The sequence below is a fragment of the Neofelis nebulosa genome, chromosome 9, assembly GCF_028018385.1.
Source record: "Neofelis nebulosa isolate mNeoNeb1 chromosome 9, mNeoNeb1.pri, whole genome shotgun sequence".
NCBI classification, from domain to species: domain Eukaryota; kingdom Metazoa; phylum Chordata; class Mammalia; order Carnivora; family Felidae; genus Neofelis; species Neofelis nebulosa.
In genome coordinates, this window is record NC_080790.1 from 50210603 (window position 1) to 50226482 (window position 15880).

Sequence of the window (15880 nt, forward strand, 5' to 3'; positions counted from 1 at the left end):
TCCTTCCCTTCCACTTCCAACTAGATCGTATCCAAGTCACCTCTTACATAAAAGTTCTAGAGCCATGATTGCATCTGAGAATGTTGATTTCCTGGAGAATGAAATATAATTCATATAATAGGAAATTTTTTTACCCAAACTTTTTCTCCCTCAAATTTCTTACGTATTACTCTGTTGCCTCCTGGGATTTAGTACTGCAGAGAAGGATGAGATTATACCATTGCATATCCATCAGATTGGTAAAAATATGAAGGTCTTGAGGGATAACAAATGTTGGAGATGAAAAGCGGATGAGAGTGTAAACAGGAGCAAGCAATTCAGAGAGCCAGTGGCACTCTCTGATGGAACTGAAGATGAATATGATTTTCCAGTGGGCATTTTCACTCTCAGGAATACACCCCAGAGAAATTGTCACATGTGTGCAAGAATGCTCTTAGAAGCATTGATTTTTAAGAGGAAAACAATGAAAACAATCCAGATTGACCTATCAACAGGAGAATGAAGACAGAAATGGGCAACAGTCATAGGAACATAAAGCAGCAATGTATACACATAGACTACAACCACATGTATCCATAAGGAAAAATAGCTCCAACACAAGGTTGAGCAAAGAAAGCAAACTGCAGAATATTACAAATAATATGAAACCATTTATGTAAAATTTTTAAACATGCTGGGGGCTCCTCCTGACCGGCTCAGTAGGTAGAGCATGTGACTCTTGATCTTGTGGTCATGAGTTCAAGCCCCACATTGGGCATAGAGCTTACTTAAAAAAAATTTTTTTTTAATAAATAAAATGTGCTAAACAATGTCATATTTTGTTTAGGGCTGCATACATATTTAGTAAAAGTATAAAGACATTCATGGAAATAATTAAATCCAAATTCAGAGCAGTGGATCTGTCTAGAGAGCAGGGACAGGGATGCCACTGGATGACAGAGAGGCATCGACTGAATGGCTATATTTTCATTTTTAAGGTAGAGTTCACAGCTGTTTATTATATACACCTTTATACTAGGTTGGACCTAGTATATGGCCTGAATTGGACTGCTTTACCCTATTAAAAAATGGCAAATTCATTGGTTTAACTTAATAACTTTTTGATCTGGATGTTGGGAGTATTGCAGAAAGAGAGTTGTAAATGTGCATGCTGCTTGGTTCTGCCATGACCAATATTTTATCTGCTTGTAGTAATATTAAGCTGTTGTTGATTTTCAACTTTTAGAATCAATTCACAGATAAAACACACAAAAAACATATGTTTATGGAAGACAGTATGATTGTTCTCAGCCTTGACAATGTGAAGCCCAACATGGAGGAGTCACGGATGGAAGAGGATGGTGGGGTGGGGGCAGCTAGCCTCACATGATGGAGCATGAGAGGGACTGGCAAAGTCAGCGGAAAGAGAGGTTTAATTGTATAACTTGGAAGTACAAAGGAAACCCATAGAAAGAGGTTAAAAATAACTTGCAAAGATTGGGAATGAGGAAAGGGCAGGAAGGATGGTGCAAGTAAGCTAAATCTTTATCAATAGATGATGCTTTAAATTAGTAAATCAAAATATAAAAGTATAGCGTATTAAGTTTTTTAAATGTTTTTATTATTTTTTTTTTAAGAGAGAGATATACACACAGAGTATGAGCGAGGGAGGGGCAGAGAGAGAAGGAGACACAGAATCCTAAGCAGGCTCCAGGCTCTGAGCTGTTAGCCCAGAGCCCGAAGTGGGGCTTGAACTCATGAACGGTGAGATCATAACCTGAGCCAAAGTTGGACGCTTAACAGACTGAGCCACCCAGGCACCCCAAAAGTATAGCATATTAGATAATGACATGGAGGAAATCACCAGAACAACTAAAATCAAGCAGACATATGGATATATCTGAAATGAGGACAGGTGCGTAGGGGACTTTGCTTTCTACACTCTGTGGGTTTTTAATTAATTGTATATGTTGTTTTACTAACAATTTTAAAGAAGAGTAGGGGGTATAGGGAATGCATTCAATGTGTCATCCATCGCCTGCCCCTGCCCTTCCTAACTTCTTTCCCTATTGTTCTCTGGAAACTGCTATCTCTGAAGAGATACAGACAAGGTGGCAGTGTAGACATTGGTCAGGAGCAGGGGGGTGAGGTCAGGAACCTGGTCTAGGATGGGCATCCTGAGACGGAGCAAGAGGGTAAGGACATCTCATGAATAGAAGGTCTGAGAGCAGACAGGGGTCCCCAGCAGAACCGAGGAGCTCCCTCCCAGCCCAGGTGGCAGTACAGCAATGTGCCACACATTCTCAGGAGCTAGGATTTCCATTAGACTTTAGCCTTGCCCTCACCACCCCTTATGAGTTCAGACTGTCATACCAGGAAATATCTTCAGCAATGGCTACCATGCCATGTGGATATAACACTTCCCACTTTCAGTAATGTATGCAAAGCCCTCTGAATGTGTCAGCGCTCACTTATGTCTATGTGGTAGGTGCTGTCATTATCTGCATTTTGCAGATGAGGAAACTGAGAATCCAAGAGACGATATGCTTCCCCAAGGTCACACAGCTGGCAAGGGCACAGCCAGGATTCGAACCTAGGTCTGCTGACTTCAGAGCCCAAGTTCTTAACCGTTCTTGTGCTGCTGGAGGACTCAGTCCTTCAGGAAGCAGGAGGGTGCTTCATTCACTTGTCCATCTCCTTTCTGCAGGTCCGGGCTCTGGTAGCAGACTTTTCCATTATCTTCTCGATCCTGCTGTTCTGTGGAATTGATGCCTGTTTTGGTCTGGCAACCCCCAAGCTGCATGTGCCCAGCGTCATCAAGGTTTGCCCCTGGCCCCTGCTCCAGGCATTAACTTTGCCTGCCCACCAGCTGCAGTTATTTTCCCCTCTATGCTGATCAAACTTTCATATACTCTTAGCCAAGCGACTTGTGGGTTCTGTGTGTATGCTCCGCCCTTCCTCCCCACAGCCTCGGCGGTGGGGCGGGGATGGGGGGGGGGACGGGGGGGGTCCCTTGAGATGGTAGGCTGGGGACTTATTCACAGTGAAATGTTGCAGTGTAGCCACTGAAAGGAGAGGGTACTGAAACCCATCCACCAGCCTGGCAGAAGCCTCCCTGATTTCCATTTAAGGGTCTACAATCCCATGGCTCAGGCAGTCTATAAGCATGGCCACCTGGGGTCTATTGAAAATGATCCCTTAGAATTCCGATTCTCAAAGTGTGGTCCCCAGACTAATATCACATTATCACCTGGGAACTTACTAGAAATACATATTCTCAGCCCCACCCCAGACCTGTGGAATCAGAAGGTCTGGGAGGGGGAACCAGAGTTCTGCACTTTAACAAGCCGTCCAGGGCTTTCTGGAACCTGCCAGTTTGAGAATCACTGCTGCACAAAGTCCCAGTCAGTCCTGAGTTGGTATTTGCTCATGGCTAAACTCAAGCCCTGCTCCCTCACAAGGAGCACCATCTACCTGCACTGGGCTTGGAGGTTCTAGAACTGACCCTCCCTGCCTTTGAGGGCTTGACCTCCTCGGTATTACTTCAGGGCTCCTAAAGTAATTTAAACACAGAAAGTACCTCTTTCTCTTAGGTAAAACAAAAGATAAATTTCAGCCCAGCCCCTACACAGATAATCCCTTGTTTCTTTTAAATATGAAATTTATTGTCAAATTGGTTTCCATTCAATACCCAGTGCTCCTCCCAACAGGTGCCCTCCTCAATGCCCATCACCCACCCTCTCCTCCCTCCCACTCCCCATCAACCCTCAGTTTATTCTCAGTTTTAATCCCTCATTCTTAATATGCAAGTCTGAATTAATGTTTGGTGTTTTACAGAGCATCCTATAATGCTCCCCAGACAGGTGACTCAGAGGAGAGGCAGAAGCGTCAGGCTCTGTATTCTTGCCTGTTGGGTCTCATTCTCGCTTCTTGTTATCTTGCAGTTAGTGATTGCAAGCTCTTTCCCGACAGCCTCTGGCTCTGCACCTCCCCATTCCCAACCAATCTCAGGGTGGCTGCCATCAGTGATCTTAGTTCAGCAGACACCATGTCCTTCCCAAGTCTGTCTGCCTCCATGGTCTCTTTAAAGTTGCAGGTGCCTAACATCTTGAAAGGAAAAGATTGCACTCAAAAAGCACCCCAGGTCGGGGGTGGGAGGGCAGGGAGAGTGGGCCCCCAGACAGCAAGTGCACTGGGACAAAGGAGAGAGGAAAGTGCCCTTTCCATTTGTTCCGCTCAGCCTACGCGGCCTGACCGAGGTTGGTTCGTGGCCCCCTTTGGGAAGAACCCGTGGTGGGTGTACCTGGCGAGCATCCTACCTGCCCTGCTGGTGACCATCCTGATCTTCATGGACCAGCAGATCACAGCCGTCATAGTCAACCGGAAGGAGAACAAGCTGAGGGTGAGGCGGGTGCTAGGAGCAGGAACACCACTTCTTTCTTCCCACAAAGTCAGAAGGAAAAAGAAGGAAGATGGTGCTTCTGTCAAAATTTGAGGCCATTTACGAAACAAGATATGAGGTCAGAAGACTGTGGAGCTCTGGTGCATGTGTAGGGAAATGTGACCTCCAGATGTAGGTAAGGCCACCAGAGCCAGGGTGACTTGATCCAAGGATCAGGACCAAGCCCAGGGTGGGCTACTGGGCACAGGCTCCTTGTTTCTCCCAAAGTGACCTTCTGGCTCCATGCTTCCTGACGGGAACTTGGGAGTCTGAGCAGAGCCTAATGGGAAATTTTGACCTAGAACCATGAGGCAGAAGAGAATCCTAAGCCCTCCTGGCCTCTGCAACTCCCTCCCTGCCTCTGGGTTTGAGGAGATTTGAGCTACCCTCTCCCCCATCCCAAGACCTACCCCAGCCAAGGACTCTTGTTCAAGAACTACAGAGACATTATGGCCACTGGTAGGAAAACTTCTTCCCAAGGACCCAAGCCCAAGGCCTCTCCAAGCCTGAACACCCTTCTCCTCACCTTCCTGTGTCCCTTCCCTGGCTCAGCAAACCCTGGGGTTGGGAGGCCTGAACACTACAGGGTAGCAGCACCCTAAGAGTACCTATTGAATGCTGAGGGGAGCCTTTGAACCGTGTTCCACAAAATGGCTGCTTTGGGGAGATTTCTATCTCCCTCACCCCATACCAACCCTCCTCCTGCCCCATGCAGAAGGCTGCTGGCTACCATCTGGACCTGTTTTGGGTGGGCATCCTCATGGCCCTGTGCTCTTTCATGGGGCTCCCCTGGTATGTGGCAGCCACGGTCATCTCCATTGCCCACATCGACAGCCTCAAGATGGAGACGGAGACCAGTGCCCCTGGGGAGCAGCCCCAGTTTCTGGGGGTCAGGTAGGTGGGGAGCGGTGACTGGGGACCGCCTGAGCAGGGGTATTGATTTTGGGAGAAGGGAAGCAGATGTTGCTTTTTTTTTTTTTTTTTTTTTTTTTTTTTTTAAAACCATTGAGGTATCTGGGCTAAAAGGGCCCTGCTCTGACAACCCAGGAACTGCAAGGATGGAAGTAATATTCCTGAGGGAGAGAGGAAGGAGACAAAAATTCAGTTCTAAGTAGTGTTTTTTTGGTAATGGATTGCAAGCAGTATCCCACCACAGTCTGTATGCACACTGACCACTCACCTGCATAGGCTACTCAATGTCTCCACATTCCCCTCTGACCTGTCCTTTTGTCTTCTCTTCTTCAAGACCTGCACTACCACTGTCCCCCAACCCCTCTTGTGGGTACAGGTCCTACCCAATTCCCATTTATCCAGAGAGTCTTCCCAGGACCACTGCCACTCCCTAGACTGTGGCCCATGGCCTATCACTTCCATTCCCTCAATCCTCCTTCTCTCAAGTCCATGTGAATCCCATAACTGTTACAGGCAGGCATGTGCCTCTTAGGGGCTCTGGGGTGAGCCCACACCAGACACTGGCTGTTCAAAAAGTTTCTCCTCACTACTGTAGGATACCTCGGCTACCCAGCTTCCCTGGGGTAAGCCTTCTCTGGTCAGGGCAGGGTCCCCTCCTGGACCCCTGAGCCCTAGAGGACTGGGCCTGAACAATCTGCCCCCCAGGCCTCAGTTCCCACTTGGGTTGTGCCTGGGCCTGGGCCCTCAGGAAAACATATCTGCTCTGCCAGGCCCCCTTCCTCCGATTCCTCTTAGTCATGCCCCACAAATGTAACATCTTATTACAATCAAATGGCAGGGATAATAAGCAATGTATATCCCATTTCATTCTCACAGCAACTCCCAAAGCAGTTGTCATTATCTTTCTTTTGCTGAGGCTGAAGACATTTAGGGCCTTTCCTGATGCCACTTAACTACACACCCAAGTCAGTCTGGCTCAAGTACCTCCACTGTTAGTCACTGCACTGGACAACCTCCCAAATGCCCCTACAAACTGCCTTGGTCAGGGCTCCTCTCCTCCCATGTACCTGTCAGCTGGGCCCAGGCAGCAGGTTTATTCTCTGGAATGGGGAAACAAGACAGAGGCTAGGGCCTTGGACACAACCTTTAGGTGCACACGGAGGGCCAAAGGGCTAGGATGGTGATGGGGCATCTCCCAGTCCACCGTGACTATGTGCCCTTCTCTTCCAGGGAACAAAGAGTGACCGGCACCATTGTCTTCATCCTGACGGGCATCTCTGTCTTCCTGGCTCCTATCCTGAAGGTAAGGCTCTATACCCTATCTCAGAGCCCTAGCCACCTGAGAAGGCACTGACTTGATGCCTGAGTTGGGGAGAGGGTCGCCACATGAACCCTAAAAAGGAAGGACCCAAAGAGATATTTCATCGTCATCCTTGTTTTCTGGAATGTTGCATTGCTTATAATCGGGACCAGGCAAACCTCACTGATCTTTTCCACCTTTCTGGAGGGCATTCTTCCCTCAGAAAGTTTGGCCAAGTTCCATTCTTGCTTGGATCAGAGCTTCCCAAGCAGGTTATGTTTTCCACGTTGTGGTTTATGGCTCACTAGATGCCTCTTTGCTCACCCATTTTCTGAAGTTTAAAACTTACAGAGGGAAGCCTTTTATAGATTATCTTGCGGCCTGTTCTCTGCTCCTCTTCTTACATCTCTTGGGAACATAACTGATTTTTCCCCACACAGTTGGAAGCTCCTTTTGCTCATGTCCCTCCAGACCAACTGGAAGAGATGAAATCAAATGGGAGTATATTCAGAGCCTGGGTCCCCAGAACAGTCTCTTTCTGCTCAGATGTCTCTGTCCAATTCATCAACTCACCTGTTGTATTCATTTGCTACCATAACACAATTCCACAGACTGGAAAGCATACATAACACTTACTTTCTTACAGTTCTGGAGGCCACAAGTCCATGACCAGAGTGTTGCCAGGTTTGGTTTATTCTAAAGTCAAATATGGGGCAATGTTCATTATTACTCTGACCATCATGGAAAAGTTTCCACGAGTCTACAAAGCTCCAAAAGCTCTGGTATCATCATTGTATTCAATGACAAAATGATCTGAAAAGTCCTACCCAAGTTCTTTTACAGTAAGAGTGGAAAAAATACAATATCATTTTATTCACCACCAATTAATCTATTTGATACATTTTATAGCAGAGAAGACCTATCTAGATTTTTCTTGATCATAAGATTTAGGATTTCTCATTTGATTGTATTAAGGTACATACCTTTTTGTTTTGTTTTATTTTATTTATAGTTTTGTACTTTTTTATGAACATAGGCTTTCAGAGGAAGCCACCAACTTTACACACACTTCTTCAGAGACTGATTCCACCCAAAACGGCTCCTGGGAATGAGAGCTGAAGAGTGTCTTTGAGACAGACCTTCCCCATCACAACCTGACAACTATCTTATTCAAGAGTCTTCCATCTTAACCAAGCAAAAGAAAATCATCTCTAACAACAGCAACAGAAAAAAGAGATAGGCTTTCAAAATAATTGGTTAAGTGATGAAAGCATTATCACTAGCTGACACCAGTACTAAATACTACATTAAATTTAGGTGAAAGAAAAGATATTCTGTATAACCAGTTCAAGAAAACTATGACTTAACCCAGATCTGAGGTCCTAGATTTAATCCCAGCATTTACTTCCAATAAGAAAAATTTTCCATAAAGCTTATTTAACTTTCTGCAACTCTGTTTGCCCGTGTCTGTCAAATTAGGCATAGCTGAGTACCTATCAGCCTCGGAGAACTTATACCCAAAACATACCTTAGTTGATATCTTTAATTCTTGTTTATGTAGCCAAAAGAGGAGAGGTCTCCTGGGTGCTGCAAATTTTAAAGGATCCTAGTTATCAGTGTTTCCATTTTTATCAATGTTTCTAAGTTGGTTATTAACTCTACCTTTGTACCAGTTCATCCAGTAGAATTCTGCTCTAAAGGCTTCTCAAATTTTAATGTGTATAAAAATCACCTGGGAATCTTGTTAAAGAAAGATGCTATTATAATACTGTATGTTAACCACACTGGAATTAAAATTGAAACTTAATTTTTAAAAAAGATACTGATTCAGGAGGTCTGGGTGAGACCCAAAACTCTGCATTTTTAACAAGTTCACAGGTCATTCCAATAACATTGGTCCAAAGACTATACTTTGAGCACTAAAGAATGAAATCTCCCCCTTGGTGGATGTATACTAATTTTAGACAGTGATTTTTACTGCTAGAGGACCGGTGTTAATCTTCAGCCCTTTCAACACCAATTTGCAAATCTTTGGTTATCTTGCCACACAAGGGCTCTGGGGGATGAGGAGGCCATGTTATCTGACAGACAGCATAAATGATTTACTCAGTCCATCCCAAACCCTGAAGGTTTGTCTTGTTTCAGGTTTTGCTTGCACCTTGCCACTACTGTTCCGTACTGTAGATTTCAGAAGTCTGCCTCAGGGGAGCCTAGACCATATCAGTAGCTCCCCCTCTGAGCTCCATGAGTTGTTCTCATGGTCTCAGCCTCAAATTATATGGGAGGGCTGTCTTACGTTTGTAATCATTGTTGACTCCTCCAATAGAGGGTAGAAAGTGGACCCTAGAGGCACTTTTTTTTTTTTTTTTTTTTTTTGCCACTGTACTGTTTCATTAATACTTGAAAAGAGCCTGTCTTTGGGCATCCAAGGAATATTTGTGCTAATATAGAATTTTAGATCACAGCCCATCACTGGCCGGAGTGTGATGTCATGGGCCTTTGGGATTTGCCAAGAAAGCTGTTTGAGCTTACAAGTGACAGGACAGGAGATAATTTACTAGGGTTGATAGGGGACTTTAGGACCAGGCACTGGTAACTGCAAATTATCTAAGAGTTAGCTCAGTTCTCCTGTTTGATGTGGTTTTCACGCAGGGAAGTTTTAAGCCATCTAAATTTGTGTTATTACAGACAGTAGCTAAGTCTTTTATTTAAGATTTTATTTCTCTCTCAATTGCTCCCACACTTTGAAAATGATTAGGACAGTGTTGTTCATGGAAAGTTTTTTTTTTTTTTTTTTTACTTTGTTTCGTAATTAGGCAAAAATCCCATAAGCCATGTACAAATGGAATGATGCAATGGCCCAGATTTCCCTTCTTTACTTTAAGATCAATGTCTTGAATTAAAGTTTATGCTTTATAGGTCCAAATCATGGTTTGTGTTTAAAAACTGAACCAAGTCTAATTTATTTTAGATATGCCCAATTTATTTTAAAAGAGCGGTTATTTATTCGGTTGGATTTATGGACATCCTAAATGGCATCTAAAAGTTGGGTACAGGACTTGTGTTCTGCCACATGTTCCAATATGACAACCCTGGAATCGAGGCAGAGTCTTGTTCCCAATGGTAAGCCCAAGGGGCAGATAAAGGGAAGGATGAAAGAAGCAGAAACACAGCTTAGAGAGACGGTAGAGAAATACCTCAAAAGCTTCTAAAAAGTCATAATGATATCTGTAGAACAGTGTGAATGATATGTATGATCCCATTTTTTAAAAAGCTAACAAACTACCTGTGAGCATGACTGGAAGGAAAGATGCCATCAAACCATATACACATCTGTTTTGCTTCTTTTTAAAATCCAATTGTGTGTGGTATATGATTTTTGTTAATCAGCAGGTACTCTCTGCTAATGTAGGTCAGCTCACTAAAGGTCCCCAGAGCAATGCAGCTTTTTTGGGGTGGGAGGCAGTCTTCCACTGGGGCTGGAAGTAGAAGCTGACAAGAATAAACAGGGGGCTTTCTATGGAGCTTTTCCCATGTTCCAGAAGGTGTGTCTTCAGCCAAAGCACATGGCTTCTGCAGGGACCAAAAGAGGGCAGCCAGGCTGGGAGAGCAGCTGCACAGAAAGAAGGGGGCAGGTCAGCCCTTCCCATGACACTGGCTCCAGATCAGTGCTCAGAGGCTCAGTTCCCCAGAACATCCCACTCCTCCATGGCTAGGGGCAAGCTGAGGGAGGCCAGGCTGCCTGTGACTTGGCAGGCACCGTCCTGCAGAAGAGGGCAGCCAACAGCCTGCCCCTGGCAGAAGCCGGGTCCAAAGCTCCGCATCCCTGTCTCATTTCAGTACATCCCCTTGCCCGTGCTGTATGGAGTCTTCCTCTACATGGGCGTGGCCTCCCTGAATGGCATCCAGGTAAGGTTCTCCCCACCCCAACCACCGCCAGGCTGATGGGATGGGAGTCAGCTGCCATGTTGCCCAAACCCCAAGTGCTTGCTTTCCCAGCGCCGTGGAAGAATAATGGTGATAAAGATACTGCCATTTACCGTGTGCCAAGTAAAATAACTATATCGGGCACTTTATAGGTCTTCTATAGTGAAATCTATATAAATAGGTGCTGTGTTACTTATTTTACAGATGAGCAAATAGGCTCAGGATTCAAAACCCTGATGGGTCTGACTCCAATGAGCATTTCACTACATCTCTTTCTTCTCTAAGGCAACTCTGGCGGAAGAAAACATTTTGTTTTGTTCTTTATTTACCGTGATGCACCAGATGTCTTGGATAGTTTGTGTTGCAATTAGTTGCATTTTCCTTGAATGTGCATAGTTTTCATTTGTGGCCCGCTCCTCGGGCAGGGCTCAGGCCCCCCTCCCAGACCTCCAGTCCCCTCCGGTACGGCCTTAGTACCGACGAGGGTCTACCTTCTATGAGACCCTGCCGCATCACCCTTTCCCCCAGTCCCAAGCTCCCAGCAAGGCCACCTCACTCAAGGTGTCCCCACCACCTGGCTGAGCCTTGCACTCTAACAGTTCTGGGAACGCTGCAAGCTCTTCCTGATGCCAGCCAAGCACCAGCCAGACCACGCCTTTCTGCGGCACGTGCCCCTGCGCCGAATCCACCTCTTCACCCTGGTGCAAATACTCTGCCTGGCGGTGCTCTGGATCCTCAAGTCCACGATGGCCGCCATCATCTTCCCGGTCATGGTAAGGTGGGCGTGGGCTCCCCATCCTGCTCAGCGGATTGGCCCTGGGCAGGTGTCCGCGGGAAGGTCCACCGTCGCAGATGGTCTGACTCTCTCAGGGTCACAGAGGCAAGCACGGACAAGATTCGCATCGTGAGTGCAGGCCAGATGGAGCAGCGTGGGGGGGGGGGGGTGCCAAAGTGGGGGGAGAATGGTCCCCTGCGGGGGGCGGGCCCACAGGCCTCCACCCAGCTCAGTTTCAGGCGCTCAGCAAAACGCAAAAGCCCACCAACCTATCGGCTCTGGGATAGAATGGAGAAGCTGGGCAAAGTCAACAAGGACACAAAGTCCCCACTGTAAAAATTCAAACCAAGTGCAGAGGAACACCTGTACTAAATAAATATAACTCTTTTAACTATTCAAAATAACAATTTGAAAAGATAAGTGGGTGGGGAAGAGAACTAGAGCCAAAGAGTAAGAATTTCATAGTCTAATGTCACGAGCGTGAGGTTTGGTGAAGTTGTGGAAAGTGCAGGAGATTCTTTAACTATTCTTGAAATTTTATATAATCTTGAAATTATTCCAGAATTAAAAGTGAAAAGAACAGCCAATAACATGTTGCATCTGGCCCCTAGATAATCCCACCCAGGGGAAATGGCCCCAGGCCCCTGCTGGGGGCTGGGGGTGGGGGGGAGGCGGTTACTGCTGGAGCCTGTGGGTTAGTACTTAGGGAAAGCCCTGGGTGGGCCCCAAAGCCTGGCAGGGCCGGACTAGAGGCCAAAGTGAGGATGCAGAGGTGGGATTTGTAATGTGCTTGCCTGGGATTCTCAACCCTGGGTGACCACTAGAATCACTTGGGAGCTTTTTAAAATTGTGTGCCCAAACCTCATCCCAGCTCAATTAAATCAGTGTCTTTTGGGGAAACCCAGGCATTGGTATTTGTAATATACCAGGTGAGCATAAATATGCAGTCAAGGAAAGGGAAATGGATCCTCCCCAATGGAGCCCTCATGGGGTTCAGTGTTAACAAGGAGAAATGAAATTATAGTCACAATTAGCATGTATGGAGTGCTGTTTCATTTAGTCCACACTAGACCTGAAGTACTATTACTAATCCTACTTTACAGGTGAGAAAGCTGAGGCTCAGAGAGCATGCGTAAGTTACCTAGGTCACACAACAAGGAGGAGCAGAGCCAAGATTCCCCTACCTTCCCTTCATTGATTTTTTTTTTTAATTTACACGCAGTAAAATTCACTCTGTGGTTCTGAGTTTTGACAAATGCACAGAGTAGTGGTTCCGCAACCACAGCCATGATAGAAAATAGTTCCATCACCTCTAAAATGCCCTCATGCCATTTCTATGCAGACAGTGCCTCTTCCCACCCCTGTCCCTAGCAATCACTATTTTGTTTTCAGAGCCAGGATTTTCAAAACCCAGGTCTGTCCATTTCCCTAGATCTACTTGCTCTCTAGAAAGGGTCAGTGAGGAGCCAGAGTTAAATTCAACTGAATGGTTTTCTCCCTGATCTCATTTGATGGCCAGTTCTTGGTAGTGAAGGGGCAATATTTATAACTAGTTACTCCGAGCCCATTGAGTCTATTGAAAAGCCAGTATTTAATCTTCCCCAAAGTGCACATGTGTTTTCTCTTTAATTCGTTTATCCCAAACAGAACCAAACTTTCTAGACTTTACTGTAAAAACTCTGGATATCCCAGTACACTTTATTCAGTATGCTTTATACTTTGTTAGCAGAGAGATTGGCAGCTCTCAGAAATAGGGACAGTGGGTCTCAAAATGTGATCTTTGATCCAGAAATATCCATATCTCCTGGGAACTTGTTAGAGATTCAGATCCTCAGGCCCCACTCCAGACCTGCTGAATGACAACCTCTGGGGGTGGCACCCAGCAGTGTGTGTATTCACAAGTCCTCCAGGTGTTTCAATGGAAGCTCAAGTTTGAGGACCACTGATTTAAAGAATAACTGTAGTTCTCTAGTCCTTGGTCCTCAGCTGCAACAGGCTCCATCCCCTGGGTCACTGATAGGCTTTGTTAGTCAACTGAGGAAAGACCAGATGAGAGGAACCAAGCTGGGCAGAAGGTGAATGATGTTTTGTGGGAGATCTGAGATGGCTCCAAAGGCACCAGAAAAAGTCCCTGAGTATAGCTGACTGAGAGAGAAAAAACAATGTCTGACTTTGGGGCCTTGAGCCCATGTTTTTCTCTGAACTCTCACCACAGATCCTGGGCCTCATCATCGTTCGAAGGCTTCTGGACCTCATCTTCTCCCAGCATGATTTGGCCTGGATTGACAATATCCTCCCAGAGAAAGAGAAGAAGGAGATGGATAAGAAGAAGAAGAGAAGAAAAGGGGTCCCTGAGGACAGTGATGAGGAGGTGGGGAGGACGTGAGGCCAGGGTCAAGGGAAAAGATCAAGAAACCCTCCCTCCATTTCTGGCAGGGTCAAGGAGGAGGTAGCTTCTCAAGTGGTCAGCTGTGATCACCTGGGCCTAGTCCAGGATGAGCTGAGGCTTCTCCTCATACTGGTGTGGGGTGCTGAGAGCTTGTTTGCTTATGTGAATATTCTCAGGGAGGGCCACAGTGAATGAACCACCCCCCCCCCCCAATCCAGGGAAAGGCTGGTTGCCACGCTCACTCTTTCCCATTTCTGTGAGTTCCTGGGGCCATTATCAACAGCAGTGCAGGTCCTTGATGGAACGGGGCAGAAGACTCAGCTCCATCATGGAGATTATGAGGACTGATCTCCAAAGAATAGAGCAGACCTCAGGGGAGAAGTCTGATGGGTACCCACATCAGTAGACTAGACTCCTGGACAGTTGTAAGGACTGGGGGACAAGGTTTGCTTGGCCTGCCCTTGGGGTATTAGGGAAGAAGGTGGGGGGAGAGGCTATGTCCTCCCTGAAAGGAGAGTGGCTATATTCCTCAGATGCTGGGGACCACCTGGTTGCCCCATCTACCCTTCTTCTCTCATGCTTCCTTCCCATCCCACCCCCCAAACACCCAGGGAGTCAACAGACAGGAAGCCAGTCCAGAGCTTACAGTAAATCAAAAAATGTTAAGCAGGAAGATTATCTAGTTCAAGTGCTTATTACAGATGATGAAATGGTCCCCCAAAAGGGAAGTAGTTTACCCAAGATGGACATATGGCTAAATGTCTAAAAGGGAATTAAGAAAACTGTTCCTGACTTTGAATTTGATCATTTCCAATATGCTAAGCTACCCATGCCATCTCCTAACACCATGCCTGTCCTTGCATTCTCCCGGTTTGACCTGAACCCACATCTCTGCATCTATCTTGAACTGTTCTAGTGATTTTGCCTTTTGCAGATCAGAGCTGTTCACAGACAGATCCTTGATTAGTGGCAATCAAACCATCTTCTGATGGTAGTGATAGTCCCAAACTCCCCTTGTCCTTAATTACTTTCCTCTTCAAGAGGCCCATCATTCATTCACATGTTTTTCATTGGTGATTTAGTTGGTTTGCAAAGATAGGCTTGAGAACAAAGAAACGGAGAATCTAAGTGCCTTTTAAAGACAAATACTTATTCTTTCATTGATTCATTCAATAAATATTTGAGTGGCTACCACGTGCCAGGAACTTCTGCAGGGTTGGGGAAAAGCATGAAAAATTCAATGGAAAAATGGGATTCTATTTACATAAATTCATTTTACACGTGTCTTTACAGCAACACCAGCCATTGTGTGAGATTCACTCCCAAGAGATTGGTTACTCTAACAGTTGAAACTGTTCTGATCAATAACGTTCCTGGAAGAGTTCTGTCTTGTCTAGGACAGCAGGCTAACTATGATTGCCCCTCACCGGGCCCCAGGGTATTTGTAGCACCTCCTAAGTGTTTAGATGTAAAGAGGATGGTGGTTGGCACACATTGTGGTGCATGTATTTTCCATCTTGGCAAGAAAGCCAAAGCTGTTGTATTGCTGGTGTTTATCAGCTTTTCCCACTGTTTCTCTCCAGCCCCAGTTCCCTCCTCCCTCAGTTATAAAGATTCCCATGGAAAGTGTCCAGTCAGATCCCCAAAATGGTATCCACTGCATTGCCAGTAAGTAAAACACATGGTGTCTCTCCCTTCCTACTTACTACTAATCCTCCAGCTCTTCCTCCAAGGAACTTTCATCTTTAATTCAGGGGGATCTAATAGTCTTAGAAGCTAGAGGACTCCTGTGGTAGGCAAAGTTCAATGAGAACTGGGTCACAAGGATTGAGACTTCAACCAAATAGAAACCCAGAATCAAACCCTGCAGACGCCAGTAATCAATCTTCACTTCCATTTAGGCAAAGTCCTTCATTCCTTCCTTTCCCCTGGTGCTTCCTGATGTCTATGGCACTACCTGGTCCTCTCTTGAATCGTTTCAGACCACATTTACCCAATCCTGAATCCCTGAGCCTCCCATGTTTTCCAGTGGTTATTGAAAATGATTGGGAGTTCAAATCCCAGCTGAGTTGTCTCCTTTAGAGAAATAGTATAGCATTGGGATCACAAATTTTTGTCAGAAGGGGAGGTTTTAGTGGTTGGGCTGTGCTTCCATAT

At 45.9% G+C, this 15880-nt stretch overlaps 1 protein-coding gene across 6 annotated transcripts in view; it reads left to right on the plus strand.

Moving 5' to 3' along the window:
• The window catches only part of SLC4A5 (solute carrier family 4 member 5), a 113847-nt gene that overhangs the window by 93356 nt on the left and 4611 nt on the right, over positions 1–15880 (plus strand). For 5 of the 6 annotated variants that reach the window (XM_058683652.1, XM_058683651.1, XM_058683653.1 and 2 more), the window contains 7 exons: positions 2687–2800; positions 4220–4381; positions 5136–5314; positions 6563–6635; positions 10473–10541; positions 11159–11332; positions 13550–13705. In XM_058683652.1, the coding sequence (XP_058539635.1) occupies positions 2687–2800; positions 4220–4381; positions 5136–5314; positions 6563–6635; positions 10473–10541; positions 11159–11332; positions 13550–13705 (927 nt within the window). Of the gene's footprint in view, positions 1–2686; positions 2801–4219; positions 4382–5135; positions 5315–6562; positions 6636–10472; positions 10542–11158; positions 11333–13549; positions 13706–15306; positions 15392–15880 lie in introns of all 6 variants that reach the window. The other variant, XM_058683655.1, reaches the window with a different exon arrangement.